Source organism: Phoca vitulina, unplaced genomic scaffold, assembly GCF_004348235.1.
Source record: "Phoca vitulina isolate PV1807 unplaced genomic scaffold, GSC_HSeal_1.0 scaffold59, whole genome shotgun sequence".
Lineage (NCBI taxonomy): Eukaryota > Metazoa > Chordata > Mammalia > Carnivora > Phocidae > Phoca > Phoca vitulina.
The window spans coordinates 8,370,069-8,393,741 of record NW_022589762.1 but is presented as its reverse complement, the minus strand read 5'-3'; the positions used below and the strand labels follow the sequence as shown (position 1 = coordinate 8,393,741).

Sequence of the window (23,673 nt, the reverse complement as noted above, 5' to 3'; positions counted from 1 at the left end):
ATGACCTGAGCCGAAGGCAGTTGCTTAACCAACTGAGCCACCCAGGCGCCCAGTTATAATGTAATTTACTCCAGGGAAAGAGAGATACCTTTAGGAACATACTTTGTCTTTTCTTTACAAACTTAGATTGTTAAGTCTCTGATAATCAATGGTTATTCTTGGGAGGAGGGTGTATGCGTGCACACATGCAAGTGTGCAAGTACTTGTTAGGTCTAGTAGTTATTTGCTAGAAAATTTGCAAGAATCAGCCCTTCCCCATCTTACCTTTTTTTCATACCCTTTTCCCTTTCCTTACCAAAGAGTTCAGTCCTAAATGAAATCTTAGGTAGAGCAGAACAAGGTAGGTGTCTGATGTAGGGTGGGATGGGGGAGCAACAGTGGCCTGGTGCAGGATGTCAGAACTCAGGCAGGGTGAGAAGGGTGATATTCAGGAGGTTGGCTTGAGAGTGGTGTGGGAGTCCAAAAGAGTCTAGAGAACATCTCTGCCGGAGTGGGAGAGTATTTCCGGCACGGGGAACCACACTCTGTAGTGAGGAGAGTGTCCACACATGGTAATAGCCTGGTATAGGGAGGGTATCAGAAGCAGCCTGGTCTGGGGTGCCAGTGTTGGAAAGGTGAAGAGGACGTCTATGTGGTGGGGTAGCCAGGTGCAGGGAGCTTAAGCAGGATGATCCTTCCTGGGAGGTGGGAGACCTGGCATGGGGTTTCATGGTCCAAACAGAGTGAAGAAAGTGTACATGCAGAGGGTAGACCTGGTGTGGGTTTTAGAGGCTGGACAGGGTAAGGAAGTTGTCCATGTGGGAGGGTAGCCCAGGGTGGGGACTCCGAGCCCAGGAAGGGTAAGGAGAGCTTCCACGCATCCAGAGGGATCTTGTGTAGGGTTTTAGAACGTAAGTGGGATAAGGATGGATTCCAAGTGAGGGTTAGGGAGCCAGCATCAGCAGTCAGAGTCTAGGCAGAGTAAGGGGGGATTTCCTATGGAAGGTGGCCTAGCATAGGGTGTCACACCTGAGCAAGATGATGTCCATGGGGGTTGGCTAGCTCTGCAAGAACACCCAAGCAGGATAAGGGCTCCAACAATAATGGTGGCCTGGGTTGGGAAGTCAGAGCCCAATCAGGGAGAGAAGAGCATCTTTGTCAGGGAATGACAAAGACAGAAAATTGACTAAATTCAGGGGATTACTCAAATAAAAAAAAGTAGTCAAAGACAATGGAAGCAAGTTTCTTACTGTAACAGAAGGGAGTTAGAAATGTGGAAGGGAGAAAACTAGAATGAACTCTTTAGTGTTGGATTGGAATTAGAGGTTATTAGTGTGAATGCATGGTTTTCAACGTACCTTGATATAGAAATAAATGAGGTTAGTGTGTGTGTTATGCAGGTGATGGAGGAGTTTGGTGGGGGAGATTAAAAGAAGGAGGATCATTTGGAGAGAGCTGAATCTAGGGTGTGAGCTAAGAGCATGTCTGGGAAGATTCTATATGAACGATTCAATTTTTCGAGTGCTTTCCTCTTGTCCTTTAGAAAAAGTCATATTTGTGACTGAGTTATCTCCTAATTTGTGATTCCATTAAATTATCCTAACTTGTTAAAAAATAGTCACATTGACCTATATCGTCTTGTTGCGGTGTTGTGGGGATTAAAGGGATAGAGATGGGTGGTGTAAAGGCTGGCCTACTCCATTAACATCCAGCAGAGAGAGCTGCTTTCAGGAGTGCTGGAAGTGACTAGCAAAATGAATGGAGATCCATGCGGGAGTTAGTTAAGAACAGGGAAAAACAGCACTGGGGAGCAGCTTCAGAAGACATGTGATAAGCTTTGACTTCCCTACTACTTTAGAAGATACTGACTGAAAGTGGAGGGGCTAACATGTGAGTTTTTTGTCAGTGATCCTCTCAGAATGTGGTACCCAAAAGGTGCCTGATCAGCTACAAATGATGAAGAGAATACAGCATGAATGCGTATATACCCAGGTTGGTCCAGAAATAATTATGTTTGCATATAGATGTACACAAATATTTGAATTTCATTCTTGCTGGTGAGTTCAGATAATACAAGTCTCAGAAAAGATTTCTCAATTGCTTAGTTTCCATTTGTTTACTTCCTGTTTTTTTTTTTTTTTTAATCTACCCTTTGAGTTCCTAAGTTCCTACTTTTATTACACTTGCTGACATATGTTTAAATGCTGTGATTCTCACTGTGTTGGTCCTGGGGATTGGGCTTCTCTCTGAGGTTTTTAATTTTCATGAGATTCCTCTTAGGGTTATTTGCCTATCAGGGGCTCCTGTTCTTGATAGGAAGCATGACAAGTTGCCACCATGTTTGGGTTTCATTTTAAGATGTTTTAAGGAAGAGGTTAAAAGGATTTTTTGAACAGAACAGATTTCTCAATATGACTTCAGAGACCACTTATGCTGAACTGAGTTTCAAAAATGAATCCAAGTCCTCAAGCACCAAATCATGGCCTCCTGCAGGTAAGAAGCATTTTCTGGTGGTCAGAGTTTATGATGAGATGAAGGATGAAGAGAGAATGCTATAAATGAAGCATAGGTAATGTTAGTTGCTGCTTCTCTGGCCGCAGTTGGGACACATTGGATTCTCAGAAGATTGAGTTGCCTGAAGATAAGCATTAAGGGGGTGTACAGTTATACTCTAACAAAATTGAGGTGTGACAAATCCTCTACAGTCCTGAGCTCAGGAGAGTGCTAATTATGCTGAGAAGTTGTTCTGTACTTTCTGACGCTGAGTGAGATACAGTCAAGAGATTGGGTACAGGTCTTGAAACCATCAACCCAAATGCAGGGGCTATTGATGAATTAGCAGGCTCAGTTAGAGGGGAAGAATTTGAGTAGAGAATGTTGTGGGTGTATTTGTTAGTACCGGACTAAAGTGGAACCAAGACCATTGCATATGAAAGAAGAGAAAGTTACAAAGAGAGTCTCTAACATTACAAGGGAAATTGCCCTGCATTCAGAAAATCTATTGCATACCCCACTTGTCAATACTTCATAACTTTGAGAAAACAATTCTTTTTATTTCTTTATGGAGGTATGATTGACAAATAACATTATATAGTATCCCCCTTATCTGTGGGAAATATGGTCCAAGATCCCCAGTGAATGCCTGAACAGTGGATAGTACTAAACCCTATATACTGTGTTTTTTCCCTATGCATATATACCTATGATAAAAGTTTAAATTAGGCACAGTAAGAGATTAACAGCAATAACTAGTAATAAAACAGAACAATTATAACCATATACTATAAAAGTTATATGAATATGGTGTCTCTCTCAAAATATTGAACTGTATTCACCTTTCTTTTTCTTGTGATAATGTGAGATGATAAAATTCTTATGTGATGAGATGATGTGAGGTGAGTGACATAGGCATTGTGACCTACCTAGTGTTAGGATCATCTGCCTCCAGACCACAGTTGACCACAGGTAACTGAAATCATGTAAAGCGAAACTGTGGGTAATGGAGGGGACTACTGTCTTAGTTTCAGGTGTACAGTGTAATGATTTGATTTTTAAAAAAATATTTATTGGACAGAGAGAGAGAGACAGTGAGAGAGGGAACACAAGCAGGGGGAGTAGAAGAGGGAGAAGCAGGCTTCCGGCTGAGCAGGGAGCCCAATGCGGGGCTCGATCCCAGGACTCTGGGATCATGACCTGAGCCGAAGGCAGACGCTTAATGACTGAGCCACCCAGGCACCCCTGATTTTTGTATATATTTGTGAAATGATCACTAAAGTAAGTCTAGTTAACATTCATCGCCATAAACAGTTACCCAATTTTTTTTTCTAGTGATGAGACCTTTTAAGAGTTAATCTCTTAGCAGCTTTCAAGTATGTAATAATACTTAATAATTGATAATACTGTAATAATCTATAGCATTAACTATAGTAAACATGCTATACATTACAACCACAACTTCTTTATTTTATAACTGGAAGTTTGTACCTCTTAATCCCCTTCACTCATAACCCACCCCCCCACCCCACCTCTGTCCATCACTGATCTGTTGTTCTCTGTATCTGTGAGTTTTGCTTTGTTTTGTTTTTCGGATTCCACAGATCAGTGAGATAATACGGTATTTGATTTCTCTGACTTATTTCAGTTAGCATAATGTCCTCAAGGCTCATCTGTGTTATCACAAATGACAAGAGTTCCTTCTTTTTTTATGGTGGAATAATATTCTATTGTATATAAATATCACATTTTCTTTATCCGTTCGTGGATGGGTGGACACTTAGGTTGCTTTCCTATCTTAGCTACTGTAAATAATGCTGCAGTGAACATAGGAGTGCATTTATCTTTTTGATTTAGTGTCTTTGTTTTCTTTGGGTAAATATCCAGTAGTGAAGTTAATAGATCATATGATATTTCTATTTTTAATTTTTTGAGGAACCTCCATTGGTTTCCACAGTGGCTGCACCAGTTTACATTCCCGCTAACTGCGTGAGGGTTCCCTTTTCTCCATATCCTCACCGACACTGTTATTTCTTGTCTTTTTGATACTACCCATTGAGAAAATAATGAAATAGTGACTTAACCATTAAATAGTGACTAAAAAGTTCTGACCGTATTTTAAGAATGTGATGAGGGAATGACTATAATAAAGATTTATGTGCTATGGCATTATTTAAAGTAGTTAAAGTTGGGAACAATCTGGAAGATTATTTACATATCTAATGAAATAATATGCCACCATAATAGAGAGTGTTAAAGAAGAAAATATGCTTGTATGAAAAATGTTCATGGTATAGTATATAAGAATGTAGTAGGTCAGAAACCAGTATATATGGTATGTCAATCCTGTGGGAACATGTGTATGTGTGTATGTATGTATGTATATACACTTTGAGAAATTACTGAGAGGATATATACCAAAACATTAGCAACAGTATTTCAATGGATACTGTGCTTTTATATATTTTCTGAAGTTTCTACAATGAACATTATTATCTTTTTTTCCTATTTTCATATTATTTCAAATGTCATATCGTTGGCAATACTATGTCATCCAAGAAAAGGGAGAAGGAGAAGGGAAGTAAGAGCCAGAATTTATTACTGATGAACCTCATTTGATTTCTCCTTCAGCTCCCAAAGAGAAGACCAGCCCACACAAAAGTAACCCCAGTTTTCCCAAGCTACTTTTTGCCTCATTGCTGGTACTTCTGCTGCTATTAGCAATCTCATTTTTTATCGCTTTTATCAGTAAGTACCCATCTGAATCTATGAGGAATGTCTGTCTTACATAAAGAGATGACATCCATTAGATACATTTAATGATGGGTATATCCAGAAATCTGGAAAAGAGGTCTTCTTTGGGGTTGGTGGGGAGGGACACAATTAATGGGAATCTGTTAGGAATTTTGTTATTTATTTGAATTTAGTTTATAAAAATAATGGACTCCACTCTTTAAAGAAATTGAAGAGTACATGTGTGTACATGTGTTTGTGTTTAGAGAGACATCTGTTAGGCACCATTTCTACCCTAGATAGTTGTGGTAAATGAGGACAAAGCTATATTTGCCTATTAGTGTTTATAAGGCCGGGGGTTTTTGAGTGTACAGAGACGTATTTTGAGATGAGCTGGTGAACAAAAAGAGATGGGAAGAAATGTTCCGGGAGAGAAATGTCCTGCCCAAGACTGTAAGATCTAAAAGCCAATTTAGCAAATAAGTGGATTTCCTCATATCTTTGGCTTTAAGAATTTGTCGAATTTTTAAAAGGCATAAGAAGTAGTGAAGCCAGTATGTGGTGGGTCAAGGAGCAAATGGCAGATAAGGAGGAAAGAAAGAGAAAACTCACTTTCTAGAGGGAGAGGTAAGTTATTTTTAAGTTGTGAGTATATTGGTGTGGTGAGGAATAAGAGCCATTTAGGAGTAGATAGAGTAAAGGAAAGAAGATGAAGAAAATAATGCCTATTCCTCCTGATTAATGTTGGATTAAAAAAAAATTCTTACTCTGTAGGTAACCCAGAACTCCTCAGAATTAGCTCATTTCCCCCACAAAGACCTATGCTGTGTACATCCTCAGATAGAAGTGTTTGTTTTTCCTCCATTCTTCCACCTCCAAGGCTTAGCCTTTGCATTTAGTATTGAAGGAAAATATGGATAAATCCCTTTGCAGTCATTCTAATGGAACTATCATGTCCTCTTTCAACTACTGATCTTTCAGCTGTTCCTGGGGAAATCTATGGTTTCAAAATCAGTAGAATTAGGATTACATTGAATGTGGGGTGATGAGACATCTTTTCTGTAGTCAGGATCCTTCTCAAACAATTGGGCATTTGTAGATTTTGTTGCTATAAAATAGAATCTAAGAAAGTAACAATAGAAGGCAAAGTCATAACACTACCAGGAAAATGAATGGCCTTTTTTTTTTTTTTCAGTTTTTTTTTTCAAAAATATTCTCAGCTTCTTAGGGCACCTGGGTGGCTCAGTTGGTTAAGCGACTGCCTTTGGCTCAGGTCATGATCCTGGAGTCCCTGGATCGAGTCCCACATCGGGCTCCCTGCTCTGCAGGGAGTCTGCTTCTCCCTCTGACCCTCCCCCCTCTCATGCTCTCTCTCTCTCATTCTCTCTCTCTCAAATAAATAAATAAAATCTTAAAAAAAAAAATATTCTCAGCTTCTTGAAAAAAAGACTACAAAAGAACTCACTCACACAGAATTGGAATGTATGAAAGAAAATTTGACCATGGAAGGTAAAAACTAATATGCCTATAATTCAGTGGTTGACTATACTATATAAGGATACCAAGTCAATATTTCCAATAAGATTCACAGGTGGATCATACTAAGAAGTTGAGTCTCATGGTCATTTTAAGCTTTAAGTGTAGAAATACATAAGACCTAAAATTCTTATATGCATATCTTTATCTGTACAATGAAATAGTCTTCATTGTGGAGCTGGCTGTTTAAATCCATGGGTAATCTCTTTATGGAATGATTGTCCAGCCACATCCTTGGTGTTCTCTCCAAATACACTTTCTCAGTTTTTATATTATGGATAGGCTGAGAATTTTCCAAATCTTCAAATTCTGGTTCCTTTTTGTTTAACACCTTCTTCAATTTATCTCTTTCCTCTTGCATTTTACTATAAGCAGTAAAGAGAAATCAGACCACAGCTTTAACACTTTGCTTAGAAATCTCCTCTGCTAAATATCCAAGTTTATAAGTTGTATCTTTCACAAAACATTAAACACAACGCACCAAATTCTTTGCTATTTTATAACAAGAATTGCCTTTCCTCCAGTTTCCAATAACATACTTCTCATTTCCATCTGAGACCTTACCAGAAGCACCTTTAATGTTCATATTTCTACCAACATTCTTTTTATTATAGGATATGTATATTCTTTGAGATGATAGGAGCTTTCTCTACAGCTCTCTTTTCTTTCTGAGTCCTCACCAGGATTACCTTTAACATCCATATTTCTACCAGCAGCTCTTTCAAGGCAACCTAGGCTTTTACTAGCAGGCACCTCAAAACTCTTCTAGCCTCTACCCATCATCCAGTTCCGAAGCCACTTTCACATTTTTAGGTATTTGTTACACTCCACTTTGGTGCCAAAATCCATATTAGCCTGCTTGGCTGACGTAACAAAATATCACAGACTGGGCGGCCTAAACAACAAATTTATTTTCTCACAGTAATGGAGGCCAAAAGTCCCAGGTGACATAAGAGTTGGTTTCTGGTGAGGCCTTTCTTCTTGGCTTGTAGACAGCCACCTTCTTGTTGTGTCCTCACATAGGCAATTCTCTGTGTGAATGGGGAGGGAGAGCTTTCTGGTGTCTCTTCCTCTTCTTATAAGAACACAGGTCCTGGGGCACCTGGGTGGCTCAGTCAGTTAAGCATCTGCCTTCAGCTCAGTCATGATCTCAGGGTCCTGGGATCAAGCCCCGCATCGGGCTCCCTGCTCAATGGGGATCTGCTTCTCCCTCTCACTCCGCCTGCTGCTCAGTGCTTGTGCTCTCTCTCTCTCTCCGTCAAATAAATAAATAAAATCTTAAAAAAAAAATAAAGAAAGAACCCAAGTCCTATTGGATTAAGGCCCTACTTTTTTTATAACCTCATTTAACCTTTATTACTTCCTTAAAGTCTACCACTGTAGTCACATTGAGTGACATGAATTTTTGGGGAACACAATTCAGTTCAAAACAAGTTTCTATGTAATTTATTGGAAATTCTTGTGTATGTGGTATTTGTTTCTTCTATCCTGTTTATTAATTTATTCAATCATCTGTCTATATCAGCATGTATTCATGGATATTTATCTTATACTTTGGGTTGCAGTCCAATACTATATTTATTTTGTTGCTCAAATTGTTCTGCCTTTGCCACTGGGAGTTCTTTCAATTCGTTCCTGTGGCCCTTAGACTTGCCCCCATCAATGTGATGTTATGCTTTGTTTTTGAGCACTTCCTTACTTTCTGGGACTGTAATATTCTCTGCGCTTATATTGTATATTTCCTGTCTCAGTCTTAGAATCAGCTATTTTTCTGTGGAGCCATGGCTCCTGTTACTGAAGAATGGTATTAGAAACCAATATTTGTGAGGAATTCTTAATCTCAGGAAACAAACTGAGGGTTGCTGGAGTGGGGGTTGGGGTGGGAGGGATGGGATGGCTGGGTGATAGACACTGGGGAGGGTATGTGCTATGGTAAGCGCTGTGAATTGTGCAAGACTGTTGAATCACAGATCTGTACCTCTGAAACAAATAATACATTATATGTTAAGAAAAAAAAAAAAAGATAGCAGGAGGGGAAGAATGAAGGGGGGGAAATCGGAGGGGGAGACGAACCATGAGAGACGATGGACTCTGAAAAACAAACTGAGGGTTCTAGAGGGGAGGGGGGTGGGAGAATGGGTTAGCCTGGTGATGGGTATTAAAGAGGGCACGTTCTGCATGGAGCACTGGGTGTTATGCACAAACAATGAATCATGGAACACAACATCAAAAACTAATGATGTAATGTATGGTGATTAACATAACAATAAAAAATTAAAAAAAAAGAAACCAATATTTGGATACTAGGTATGCTCATTGCTAATGAGGTGTTATTTCTTTTAGGCCCCCTCAGTTCACAGAACAAGGAAATATATATGTGTGTACTAACCTGTGCATGTACATATATTGATAAATATTTGTACTGTAACTATGTATATCTGTAATAAGGTACACATCAGTTTTTACTGATGTCTAAAACTTTCATTGATTACATTGCATCATTCTAGCCTACTCCCCCTTGTTATCTTTAATGACCACTCCAACAGAGAGAAATCTGGTTCCATCATCTGCTCAGTACATTTACATAATTATTCGATTCCAGTTAACACATATAGCAGTATCAGAGTTGTAAACTCAAACCACCATGGGAACCAACTTTATCAACTAGAATAGAGTCTTTATCTTTATCAAATAGAATAGAACCTTTATCTAATAGAGATAATCTTTATCTAATAAAGATAATATCTTTATCTAATATTTAATCTAAATATCTAATATCTTTATCAAATAGAATAGAATATGTGCAGTTTCTTTTGTCTTTAATCCATTCCATTTCCAAAGTTATTGCGGTCATCCTACCCACCCCTAGTGTGGTTGTTTCCAACACTTGTAATATAGTTAGATTCTCTTGTCACAGTCTTCATTCTTTCATGGACCCCTGCACCTCCTAAATGAATTTTTAAAATTTGCATGCAGGGCGCCTGGGTGGCTCAGTTGGTTAAGCGTCTGCCTTCGGCTCAGGTCATGATCCCAGGGTCCTGGGATTGAGTCCTGTATCGGGCTCCCTAGTCCGTGGGGAGCCTGCTTCTCCCTCTGCCTCTGCCTCTCTCTCTGTCTCTCATGAATAAATAAATAAAATAAATAAAATTAAATAAAATTTGCATGCAATAACTATGTAAAGTTATGTGGATTTTGACAAATGCATAATGTTATGTATTTTTACATAAAAATCTCCTGTGCTCTACTCTCCTTTCCAGACTCTTGGTAACCACTGAAATTTTGACTGCCTATATAGTTTTGCCTTTTCCAGATGTCTTATCATTGGAATTACAGTTGGTACTCTTTTTACTCTAGATTATTTAATTTTATCATTTAATTTTTTTTATTGACGTATAATTAACATACAATGTTATATTAGTTTCAGGGGTACAATATATTGATTTGACAATTCTATATGTTAATTAATGTTTACCTTGTAAGTATTAATCACTATCTATCACCATACAGTGTTATTAATATTATTGACTATGTTCCCTATGCTGTACTTTTCATCTCCATAACTTATGACTTACTTATTTTATAAGTGGAAGTTTGGGGACACCTGGGTGGCTCAGTTGGTTAAGTGTCCAACTTTTGATTTCCACTCAGATCGTGATTTCAGGGTTGTGAGATCGAGCCCAGTGTTGAGCTCATTGTGGGTGTGGAGCCTGCTTAAGATTGTCTCCCCCTTCCTCTGCCCCTCCCCCTCTCCAAAAAAAAAGAGTATGAGTGGAAGTTTGTACTTCTTAATGCCCTTCATCTATTTCACCCATTCCCCGCAACTTCCCATCTGGCAACCATCAGCTTGTTCTCTGTGTTTGAGAGTCTGTTTGTTTTTTGGTTTTTGGTTTGTTCATTTCTTTTGTTTTTTATATTCCACAAAGTGAAATTATATGGTATTTGTCTTTCTCTATCTGACTTATTTCACTTAGCATAATACTCTGCAATTATAGTCCATCCATGTTGTCACAAACAGTAGGATTTCCCTCTTTCTCATGACTGAATAATGTTCCACTGTATATAAATACCACATCTTTTTTATCCATTCATCTATCAATGGGACACTAAGGTTGCTTCTATATCTTGGCTACTATAAACAATGATGCAATAAACATAGAGGTGCATTTATCTTTTCGGTTTAATGTTTTTGTTTTTTGGGGAGTGTCAGTACTCAGTAGTGGAATTACTGGATCATATGATATTTTTATTTTTAATTTTTTGAGGAACCTCCATACTGTTTTCCATAGTGGTTATACCAATTGACATTCCTAACAGTGCATGAGGGTTCCCTTTTTTCCCACCTCCTAGCCAACACTTGTTATTTCTTGTCTTTTTGATGTGACCCTATCTGGCTGGTGTGAGTAATATCTGACTATAGTTTTGATTTGCATTTCCCTGATGATTAATGATGTTGAACATCTTTTCATGTGTCTGTTGGTCATTGTATGTCTTTGGAAAAATGTCTGTTCAGGTCCTCTGCCCATTTCTAGTAGGATTATTTGTTTCTTTGGGTGTTGAGTTGTAGAGTTCTTTATATATTTTGGATGTCAACCCCTTATTGGATATATCATTTGCAAATATCCTTTCCCATTCACTAGGTTGCCTTTTTGTTTTGTTTATGGTTTCCTTTGCTGTGAAAAGCTTTTTTATTTCGGTATAGTCCCAGTATTTCATTTTTGCTTTTGTTTCTGTTGCCAGAGGAGATATATCCATAAATATGTTGCCAAGGGATTACCATCCCTATTTTTTCTTTTAGGAGTTTTATGGTTTTAGTTCTCACATTTAGGTCTTTATCCATTTATTTTCTTTTTTTTTAAATATATTTTTTAATATTTTATTTATTTATCAGAGAGAGAGAGAGACAGAGGCAGGCAGAGGGAGAAGCAGGCTCCTTGCTGAGCAAGGAGCCCGATGTGGGACTCCATCCCAGGACCCTGGGATCATGACCTGAGCCGAAGGCAGAGGCTTAACCGACTGAGCCACCCAGGTGTCCCTATCCATTTATTTTCATGTATGGTGTAAGAAAGCAGTCTAGTTTTATTCTTTTGCATGTTGCTGTCCAGTATTCCTCACACCATTTATTGAAAAGATTGTATTTTTTCCTCTGTATATTTTTGCCTCCTTTGTCGTAGATTAATTGACCATATAACTGTGGGTTTATTTCTGCGCTTTCTGTTCTGTTCCCTTGACCTATGGGTCTATTTTTGTGCCAGTACCATACTGTTCTTATTATGATAGTATTGTAGTGTATCTGGAAATGTGAAATTGTGATACCTCCAACTTTGTTGTTGTTGTTGTTGTTGTTGTTGTTTTTAAAGATTTTATTTATTTATTTGAGTGAGAGTGAGAGAACACAAGCAGGGGGGAGTGGCAGAGGGAGCAGCAGAGAGAGGGAGAAACAGGCTCCCCAATGAGCAGGGAGCCCAATGCGGGACTCGATCCCTGGATCCTAGGATCATGACCTGAGCCGAAGGTGGATGCTTAACCAACTGAGCCACTCAGGTGCCCCCAGCTTTGTTCTTCTTTCTCAAGATTGTTTTGGTTATTCCAGGTCTTTTGTGGTTCCATACAATTTTAGGATTATTTGTTCTAGTTTTGTGGAAAATGCTGTTGTTATTTTGATGGGGATTACGTTGAATCTGTAGATTGCTTTGGGTAGTATGGACATTTTAACAATATTAATTCTTCCAAGTCATGTGCATAGTATATCTTTGCATTTGTGTCCTCTTCATTTTCTTTCATCAGTGTCTTATGGTTTTCAGAGTATAGGTCTTCTACCTCTTTAGTTAAATTTATTCCTAGGTAATTTACTCTTTTTGGTGCAAATGTAAATGGAATTGTTTTCTTAAATTTTCTTTCTAATATTTTGTTATTAGTGTGTGGAAATGCAACAGATATATATATATAATACAATATATTGATTTTGTATCCTACAACTTTAATGAATTTATTTATTGGTTCTAATAGTTTTTTGGTGGTCCTTAGGATTTTTTGTATGTAGTATCGTGTCAACTGCAAATAGTGACAGTTTTACTTCTTCCTTACTAACCTGGATGCTTTTCATTTCTTTTTTCTGTCTGATTGCTGCAGCTAGAACTTCCAGTACTATGTTGAATAAAAGTGGTGAGAGTGGACATCCTCATCTTGTTCCTGGTCTTATAGGAAAAGTTTTCAGTTTTTCATCATTGATTAATGTTGTTAGCTGTGGGTTTGTCATATTTGGCCTTCATTATGTTGAGGTACATTCCCTGTAAACCCACTTTGATGAGAGTTTTGTCATGAACAGATGTTGTATTTTGTCAAATACCTTTTCTGTATCTGTTAAGATGATCATATGGCTTTTACCCTTCCTCTTTATTAACATCATGTATCACCCTTGCTTTCCTGGAATAAGTCCCACTTGACTGTGGTAAATGATCCCTTTAATTTGTTGAAATCAGTTTGCTAATATTCTGTTGAGGAATTTTGCATCTATGTTCATCAGAGATATTGGCCTATAGTGGTTTTTGTTTTTGTTTTTGTTCTTGTTTTGTTTCATTTTGTTTTTAGTGTCTTTGTCTGGTTTTGGTATCAGGGCCTTGTAGGGCAAATTTGGAAGTTTTCACTTCCTCTTCTGTTTTTTGGAGTGGTTTGGAAGAATAGATATTAATTTTTCTTTAACTGTTTGGTGGAGGGGCGCCTGGGTGGCTCAGTCAGTTAAGTGTCTGCCTTCAGCTCAGGGGCGCCTGGGTAGCTCAGTTGGTTATGTCTGCCTTAAGGGTCCTGGGATCGAGTCCTGTGTTGGGCTCCCTGCTCAGTGGGAGAGTCTGCTTCTCCCTCTGCCTGCTGCTCCCCCTGCTTGTGCTCTCTCTCTCTCTGACAAATAAATAAATAAAAATCTTTAAAAAAAAATAAATGTTGGGCGCCTGGGTGGCTCAGTCGTTAAGCATCTGCCTTCGGCTCAGGTCATGATCCCAGGGTCCTGGGATCGAGCCCCACATCGGGCTCCCTGCTCTGCGGGAAGCCTGCTTCTCTCTCTCCCACTCCCCCTGCTTGGGTTCCTTCTCTCGCTGTGTCTCTCTCTGTCAAATAAATAAATAAAATCTTTATTAAAAAAAAAATGTTTGGTGGAGTTCACCTGTAAAGCCATCTGGTCCTGGGCTTTTTTTTCTTGGGAGGTTTTTGGTTACCAGTTCAATTCTGTTATTAATAATTGGTCTGTTCAAATTTTCAATTTCTTCCTGGTTCAGTTTTGGAAGATTGTATGTTTCTAGGAACCTATCTATTTCTTCTGGATTGTCCAGTTCGTTGGTCTTCAGTTTTTCATAACATTCACTTATAATTAATTCTTTGTATTTCTGTTGTGGCAGTTATTTCTTCTCCTTTATTTCTGATTTTATTTGAGTCCTCTCTCTTTTTCTTAATAAGTCTGGCTAAAGGTTTATCAATTTTGTTTATCTTTTCAAAGAACCAGCTCTTGGTTTTATTGATCTTTTCTATTTTTTTTAGTCTCTGTTTCCTTCCTTCTGTTAGCTTTGGGTTTTATTTGTTCTTCTTTTTGTAGTTCCTTTAGGTCTAAGTTTAGGTTGTTTACTTTAGATTTTTCTTGTTTCTTGAGATAGTCCCGTATCATTATATATTTCCCTCTTAGAACTGCTTTTGCTCCATCCCAAAGATCTTGGACTGTTATGTTTTCATTTTCATTTGTCTTCTTGCATTTTTAAATTTCCTCTTTGATTTCTTGGTTGGCCCCTTCATTGTTTAGCAGCATGTTGTTTAGCTTTCACATGTTCTTTTTTCCCAGTTTTTTCTTGTAATTGATCTTTAGTATTATACTGTTGTGGTTGGAAGAAGTGCTTGATATGATTTCAGTCTTCTGAAATTTACTGAATCTTGTTCTGTGGCCATGTGATCTATCCTGGAGAATGCTTTATGTGCACTTGAAAAGAATGTGTGTTCTGCTGTTTTTGGATGGAATGTTCTGTATATATCTGCTAGATCAATCTGGTCTAATGTCATTTAAGACTACTATTTCCTTGTTGATTTTCTATCTGGGTGATCTACCCATTGATGTGAGTGTGGTGTTGAAGACTCCTGCTATTATTATATTACTCTCAATTTCTACCTTTATGTCTGTTAATATTTGCTTTATGTATTTAGGTGCTCCTATGTTGGGTGCATAAATATTTATAACCGTTATGTTCTCTTGTTGGATTGGTCCCTTTATCATTATGTAATGATAGAAGTATACCCTTCTTTGTCTCCTACTACTTGTTTTCAAGTCTGTCTTGTCTGGTACAAGCTTTGCTACGCTGTTCTTTTTCTTCTTTTTCATTTGCATGGAATACCTTTTTCCATCCCTTTACTCTCAGTCTGTATGTTTCTTTAGGTCTGAAGTGAGTCTCTTACAGGTAGCCTATGGATGGATCTTGTTTTTAATCCAATCAGTTACTCCATGTCTTTTGATTGGAGCATTTAGCCCATTTTTACATTTAAAGTAATTATTGGGGCGCCTGGGTGGCTCAGTCAGTTAAGCATCTGCCTTTGGCTCCGGTTGTGATCCCGGGGTCCTGGGATCAAACCCCGCATTGGGCTCCCCACTCAGGGGGCAGCCTGCTTCTCCCTCTCCCTCTGCCCCTCCCCCCCGCTCATGCTCTCTCTCTCACTCTCTCTCTTGAATAAATAAAATCTTTTTTAAAAAAAACCCCAAAACCCCAAATTAAAGTAATTATTGGTAGGTATGTACTTTTTGCCATTTTGTTAATTGTTTTCTGGTTGTTTTTGTAGTTCTCTGTTCCTTTCTTCTTTTGCTCTTTCCTTGTAGTTTGATGACTTTCTTTAGTGTCATGCTTGGATTTCTTTCTCTTCGTTTTTTGTGTATCCATTACAGTTTTTTGGTTTGTAGTTACTATTAGGTTCATATATAGCATCCTATGTGTATAGCAGTCTATATTAAGTTGATGGTTGCTTAAGTTCAAGCACATTCTGAAAGTACTAAATTTTTACTCCCTCCTTTACATTTTATGTATATGAGGTTACATCTTGCATTTTTAAATTTTGTGTATCCTTTGATTGATTATCATAGATACAATTGATTTTACTGCTTTTTGTTTTAACCTCCATGCTGGCTTTATAGGTGATTAATTAAATTTTTTTTAAGATTTTATTTATTCATTTGAGACACAGAGATGGAGAGAGAGAGAGAAAGCATGAGCAGGGAGAGAGGCAGAGGGAGAGGGAGAAGCAGGCTCCCTGCTGAGCCAGGAGCCCGATGTGGGGCTCAATCCCAGGACCCTGGGATCATGACCTGAGCTGAAGGCAGACACTTAACCATCTGAGCCACCCAGGTGCCCCATAGGTGATTAATTAAATCTTTGCTATATGTTTGCTTTTACCAGTGAAATTTTTTCCTTTCATAATTTTCTTACTTGTAATTGTGGCCTTTTCTTTCCACTTAAAAAAGTCCCTTTAACATTTCTAGTAAGGCTGGTTTAGTGGTGATGAATTACTTTAACTCAGTTTGTCTGGGAAACTATCTCTCTTTCAATTCTGAATGATTGAGTATTCTTGGGTAGAGTATTCTTTGGTCATAGGTATTTTTCTTTTTAGCACTTTGAATATATCATGCTGTTTTCTTCTGGCCAGCAAAATTTCTGCTGAAAAGCCAGCTGATAGCCTTATGGGATTTTCCCTTGTATGTCAGTTTTCTTTTCTCTTTCTGCTTTTAATATTCTCTCTCTATTATTACATTTTGCCATTTTAACTATTATGTGGACCTTTTTTTAAAGATTGTATTTATTTATTAGAGAGAGAGGGAAAGCACGAGCAGGGGGCAGAGGGGTAGAGGGAGAAGCAGACTCCCTACTGAGCAGGGGGCCTGATGTGGGACTCAATCCCAGGACCCTGGGATCATGACCTGAACCAAAGGCAGACGCGTAACCTGAGCCATCTAGGTGTCCCTCCTTCTGAAGTTTTAATGTGGATTTCTTGTATACAACATATAGCTGAGTCTGGTATTTTGATCCATTCTGACAATCTTCGTGTTTTAATTGGTGCATTTAGACCACTGACACCCGAAGTCATTATTGATATGGTTTTTATCAATATCTATCATATTTGTAATTTTTTTCTATATCTTGCCCTTGTTCTTTGTTCCTTTTTATCTTTTATCCTTTTTATCTTTATCTTTATCTTTTTTATCTTTTATTATTGATATGGTTTTTATCAATATCTATCATATTTGTTATTGTTTTCTGCATCTTGCCCTTGTTCTTTGTTCCTTTTTTATCTTTCATTCACTCTTATTCTCTCTTTTGTGGTTTTGAGAATTTGATGTGATTCCATTTTCATTGCATTCTTAACATATCAGTTATACTCCTTTTTTATTGGCTGCCCTAAAGTTTGCAATATACTTATACAACTAATCCAAGTTCACTTTCAAATAACTATACATCTTTGTGTACAGTGAGAGTATCTTAAAATAACAATTCTAATTCCTTCCTCCTGTCTCTTGTATTATTGCTCCCATTTATTTCACTTACATATTACATAATACATACATACATAATCGAATACGTGGTTGCCATTATTATTATTATTATTATTATTATTTTTAAAGATTTTATTTATTCATTTGACACAGAGAGAGAGACAACGAGAGCGGGAACACAAGCAGGGGGAGTGGGAGAGGGAGAAGCAGGCTTCCCTCTGAGCAGGGAGCCTGATGTGGGGCTTGATCCCAGGACCCTGGGATCATGACCTGAACCAAAGGCAGACACTTAATGACTGAGCCACCCAGGTGCCCCCTCCATTATTATTTTGAACAAACAAAAGATCAATTAAGAATATAGATCAATTAAGAATATAAAAATATGTTTTTATTTTACCTTCACTTATTCCTCTTTTTGATACTCTTACTTTCTTTGTATAGATCCATGTTTCTGACCTATATTATTTTCCTTCTCTCTAAGAAGTTCTTTTAACATTGCTTATAAGTCAGTTTCTACTGGCATCAAATTCCCTCAATTTTTGTTTTTCCAGAGAAGTCCCTATTTCTTCTTCACCTTTGATGGTTAATTTTGCAGGGTACAGAATTAGGGTGATAGTTTTTTTCTCTCAGCACTTTAAATATTTCACTCCATTCTCTTCTTGTTTCTGTTGTTTTAGAGAAGTCTGATGTAATTCTTATCTTTGCTTCTCTGAGGAGTTGTTTTCCCCCCCTCTGGCTTTTTAAAATTTTTTTAAATTATTTATTTTTAAAATTTTTTAAAGTTTTTATATACATTCCAGTTAACATACCATGTAATATTAGTTTCAGGTGTACAATATAGTGATTCAACACTTCCATAGGATTTTTCTTTATCTTTGATATTCTGTAGTTTGAATATGATATGTCTAGATGTAGTTTTCTTTGGCATTTATCCTGCTTGGTGTTCTGTGAGCTTTTTGAATCTGTGGTTTGGTATCTGTCATTAATTTGGAGGAAATTCTCAAATGTTATTGTTTCAGTATTTCTTGTGTTCTGTTCTCTTTTTATTCTTCTTCTGCTATTCCCATTATGCATATGTTGCACCTTTTGTAGCTGCTCCACATTTCTTGGATATTCTGTTTATTCCCCCCTCCTTCCCCACCCCCCACGTTCTTTTCCTCTTTTTAGTTTTGGAGGCTTCTATTGAGATACCCTCATGCTCAGATTTTTTACTCAGCTGTGTCCAGTCTAATAATGAGCTCACTAAAGACATTCTTCATTTCTGTTACAGCATTTTTGATCTTTCATGTTTCTTTTTGGTTCTTAGAATTTCTGTCTCTCTGCTTACATAGCTCATTTCTTCTTGCATGCTGTCTACTTTGTTCATTACAGCCCTTAACATAGTAATCGTTTTAAATTTCTGGTCTGAGAATTCCAACATCCCTGTTACATCTGAGTCTGGTTCTGATGCCTGCTTTATCTCTTCAAACTGGGGGGTGGGGTGGGATGTTGTTTGTTTTTTAGTATGCTTGGTAATTTTTTCTTGTTAGCTGGATGTGATGTACTGAGTAAAAGGAACTGCTGTAAATAGACTTTTAGTAATGTGGCGGTATGGCGTGGTGAAGGGGAAGCATTCTGTAGTCCTATAATTTTGTCTCATTCTTTTAGTGAGTCTTTGCCTCTAGACTTTGAACTTGAAGTGCTTCTCAGCTCTTCTAATTACTTCCCTTAAAGTGGAACAGGATGGCTAGAGTAGGTATTTTCCCTTTCCCTAACCAGGCTCTGATAAAACCACAGCAGGTTAGGCTCTGGTTACATAGTTTTTCCTGAGGGTAGACTTCATTTAAAAAGAACAGAATGCTTTGGTATGTTTCAGAATCGCAGCTGTGCCCCTCCCCTTGCCAGAAGCACAAGGGGAATTTTCTCAGATAAACCTGGTAGAGCTCCAGAAGGTAAAACTCTGCAAGTTTTTCCTTCCTTCCCCACCATTGACTGGATTACCCTGGAGTTTTTATCTCTCAGATTTTCCACGCTGAGCTTCCAGCAATTCAACAATTACAGTTCAGGTTTCCCTACCCTGAGATTTGTTCCCACAGAAGTTTTGGCTCCTGGATTTTTGCTTCAGTAAGTTGTGATCCTCTGTATTTGTCTGTCTGCATAATTTTGAGAGCAGTGTCTTAGCCTGTGAAGAGTTGTTGATTTGCAGTTTGTTCATCTTTTTACTTGTTGTTAGGATGGAATGGCAATTTCGACCTTCTTGCATGCCAGACTGGAAACTGGAAGTCTATTTATTTTTTTAGTCTATTTTGTCTCTGTTGTTTGAGTAATTTCTATTATTCTTTCAATTCACTGTTTTTTCTGTCCTCTCCATTCTGCTGATGAGCCCATCCACTGAGCTTTTTATTTTATTATATTTTTCAATTATAAAATTCCATTTGGTTCTCATTTATATCTCTAATTTGTTGGCTGAAATTTTCTATTTCTTTTCTGAGGTATTCTTTTTTTCCATTTGGTTCAAACATCTTTGTACTTTCCTGTTGAAGCATCTTTATTATGGTTTCTTTAAAATTTTTGTCAGAGGGGTGCCTGGGTGGCTCAGTCAGTTAAGTGTCTGCTTTCAGCTCAGGTCATGATCCCAGGGTCCTGGGATCAAGTCCTGCATTGGGCTCCCTGCTCAGCGGGGAGCCTGCTTCTCCCTCTCTTCCCCGCTCGTGCTCTTTTACTATCTCTGTCACTCTCAAATAAATAAATAAAATCTTAAAAAATTAAAAAAAAAAAACTTTGTCAGATAATTCTAATATTTCTTTTATCTTGATATTGGCATGTATTTATTTTCTTTTTTAAAAATTAATTTTGAAGTTGAAAACAGAGCTACCCTATGACCCAGAAATTGTACTACTGGGTATTTACCCTAAAGATAAAAATGCAGTGATCCAAAGGGGCACATGCACCCCAATGTTTATAGCAGCAATGCCCACAATAGCCAAGCTATGGAAAGAGCCTAGATGTCCATCAACAGATGAATGGATAAATAAGATGTGATACACACACACACACACACACACACACACACACACACACACACACACACTGGAATATTATGCAGCCATCAAAAAATGAAATCTTGCCATTTGCAATGATGTGGATGGAACTAGGGGGTATTATGCTAAGCGAAATAAGTCAGAGAAAGACAAGTATCATATGATCTCACTGATATGAGGAATTTGAGAAACAAGACAGAGGATCATAGGGGAAGGGAGGGAAAAATGAAACGAGATGAAACCAGAGAGGGACACAAACCATAAGAGACTCTTAATCTCAGGAAACAAACTGAGGGTTGCTGGAGGGGAGGCAGGTGGGAGGGATGGGGTGGCTGGGTGATGGACACTGGGGAGGATATGTACTATGGTGAGCGCTATGAATTGTGTAAGACTGATGAATCACAGACCTGTACCCCTGAAACAAATAATACATTATATGTTAATAAAAAATTTTTTTAAAATTAATTTTGAGAACTTGTAATTCATGGTATGATGGGTAATTTTCCATTGAAACCTAGATATTATTGTGTAATATCTAAGAGTCTGGATCTTCTTTAAGCCCTCTGTTTTAGCTGGCTTTTTCTGACACCACTCTGGCAAGGGAGATGGGACCCTACCTTGTTACTGCCTGACATAGGTAGACTTGATCTTCTTGACACCTGATTGGTAGGCTCCTTGCCACTTCTGGGTGAAGATGCAAGTTCCAGTTTCCTTGAGGTCTTCCTGGGTCCTGAATTTTGTAATACAACACACTTAAACTTTTTCTTTTTTATTGGACATCTGTGGCCTTCTGTCAATACAGAGAAAGATTGGAGCTGCTGCCCAAAGGCTTGGAAGTCATTTAGTTCCAACTGCTACTTTATTTCTACTATAACAAGAAATTGGACTGAGAGTGAGAGGGACTGCTCAGAAATGAAGGCTCACCTGCTGGTGATAAACACCAAGGACGAACAGGTACTTTCTTTTTTTTTTTTTAAAGATTTTATTTATTTATTCATGAGAGACAGAGAGAGAGTGAGGCAGAGGGAGAAGCAGGCTCCCAAGGAGCAGAGAGCCCGATGCGGGACTCGATCCCAGGACCCGGAGATCATGACCTGAGCTGAAGGCAGACGCTTAACCATCTGAGCCACCCAGGCGCACCTAACAGGTACTTTCTAATAGATGATGGAGTCAGGAGTCCTGTCTAGTTGTTGTATACCTCTCTTGTCTAAGGAGTTTTTTTTTTTTTTTTTAAAGATTTTATTTATTTATTTGACAGAGATAGAGAGCACAAGTAGGCAGAGCTGCAGGCAGAAGGAGAAGGAGAAGGAGAAGCAGGCTCTCCGCCGAGCAGGGAGCCCAATGTGGGGCTCGATCCCAGGACCCTGGGATCATGACCTGAGCCGAAGGCAGACGCTTAACCGACTGAGCCACCCAGGCGCCCCTTGTCTAAGGAGGTTTTTCACTGTTTTGGAATATTGGTGGTATGGCAGAAGGCTTTTAGTAAAACTGATAAGAAAGGCTACCTAAGCCTTCAGATACTACACCTTCTTCCTGTTTCCATAAAACTAATCTCTCCCAAAATAAGTTGGGGCATTTAAAGTATCATATGTGGGGTTTGAGTTGAAGAACGAAAATGTTTTAGGCTGAATATCAGTTTATTATTTCAACATGTAAATATTTTATAAATTATTAACTATTTCACTGAGAAAGGGGTATTATAGCAATAGAGAAACAAAGTTCAATCATGAAGAATCACAGTCAACAATCAGGAATGAAGTTAAAGAAGTTATGAAAGGAAAATGATTGAATCTGCAAAAAAATTTTTCATGCATGACTTTGAAGAATACCACCTCTTAGTGAAAGGGGGAAGTGAATCTGAGATGAGAATTCATTATGATCCTGGATAGAAATTGCTTCCATTTGTGTTGAACATTGCTGTATTCTGAATGTTTATGTCTCCCCCAAACTTCATATGGTGAAATCCTAACCCCCAAAGATGACGGTATTTGGAGGTGGGGCCTTTGAGACGTGCTTAGATACTGAGGGTGGAACCTTGATGAATGGCATTTGTATTCTTATAAAAGAGACCCCACCCAGCTGCCTCACCCCTTCTACCATGTGAAGACACAGGGAGAAAAAGCTGGCCTTCACCTGACCATGCTAGTACCCCGATCTGGAATTTCCAACCTCCAGAACTGTGAGAAAAAAACTTGTTGTTTATAAGCTACCCAGTCTGTGGTATTTTGTTATAGCAGCCTGAGCAGACTGAGCCAAGCATCATGCTCACAAGTGATCTCTTTGAGAGAGACTATCAGCTATCAGCTATGAAAATAAAATAGCTTACTCTTCTTTTAACTCTTGGGTTAAATAATTTTATTTATTATCTCATTTAATCATCACAGGAACTCTGTGAAGCACACAGTATTATTTTTCCCACTGTAGAGGTGAGGAAATTGAGTTTAGAGAGTTTAGATAACTCAGCAAAGATTATCTAGCATTGGTAACAAATGATCCTCAAATCCAGCTCTATTTGACACCGAAGTCTGTACTTTTAATTACTACATTATATCTCTAAATATAACAAAAATTTATGTCAATTAAGATCATGGCCGATTATTGATTTAATATTTCTCATAAAGCAAATGAGCTAACTTCTGATAGTTACAATATCTCATATTTACGTAGGTCTTTTTTAAAACTCTTAAATACTTCAGTGCGTTTTAGTACAATACCACCTTTGATCCTCCTATCACTGTGTGAAACATATAGGAATATGACTCTAGTTACTATGTTTTAGATATGGAAATCAGGGAAATTAAATTACATATCTAAGATAACAAGGATCTTAGCAGATTTAGGGGTTTTAACTAGTTCTTTGGACTCCAAAAGCAATATATATATAAAAAAAGGAAACAACTATAATGATACTTGGGACTGGGATGAAATCTTTCTTTTCCATCATTTAAGGGAGCTTATGGACTGGCAGTCCCTTGGGAACAGGACATAATGATGGACAAATAGAAGGGCTATCTGTTAGGAGAATGTTTAATGCAATAAGATGACACAATACTGGGTGATGTAAGTTTTTGAGGAAATGCCAGAGCTTCAGGTAGAGGAGAAACTGCATGAGAATTGGAGAAGGAATGATTTGGGCATATCTGACCTTGACTTCCACACGGTTCAGCCCCAGCCCCTTCCCTTGCCCTTTTCAAAGCACTGTTTGAAGAAACAACCTCATCCATTTTTTCCCTTTCAGATTTTGGCACTCGGGTGAACCCAGTAATCTTGATGAGGGTTATGTTAAGCTACATTTTCGTTATCTATCAAGAAAATGGGGCTGGAACGATGTTCCTTGTAATGGACATCACAAGTCGATTTGCAAGGTGATGAAGATCTACTTATGAATGGGAACATTCTGCATGA

The 23,673-nt window shown here is 38.1% G+C and overlaps 1 protein-coding gene across 1 annotated transcript; it reads left to right on the top strand.

Annotated features, from left to right (window-relative positions):
- Nucleotides 1-23,673, top strand: LOC116623532 (C-type lectin domain family 4 member A-like). Its single transcript, XM_032390754.1, has 6 exons — nt 1-2,472; nt 5,104-5,229; nt 6,625-6,714; nt 21,071-21,258; nt 23,309-23,328; nt 23,477-23,673. Exons 1-6 carry the CDS (start codon nt 2,391-2,393, stop codon nt 23,652-23,654), a joined length of 684 nt encoding a protein of 227 aa, XP_032246645.1. The 5' UTR covers nt 1-2,390; the 3' UTR covers nt 23,655-23,673.

Coding starts and splice junctions, on each gene's coding strand:
- LOC116623532 (XM_032390754.1), top strand. CDS start 2,391: ATGACTTCAGAGACCACTTATGCTGAACTGAGTTTCAAAAATGAATCC. Junction 6,715..21,070: donor AGAAAATTTGACCATGGAAG/GTAAAAACTAAT, acceptor CTGTCAATACAG/AGAAAGATTGGAGCTGCTGC. Junction 21,259..23,308: donor TTTTTAAAGATTTTATTTAT/TTATTCATGAGA, acceptor TAATGCAATAAG/ATGACACAATACTGGGTGAT.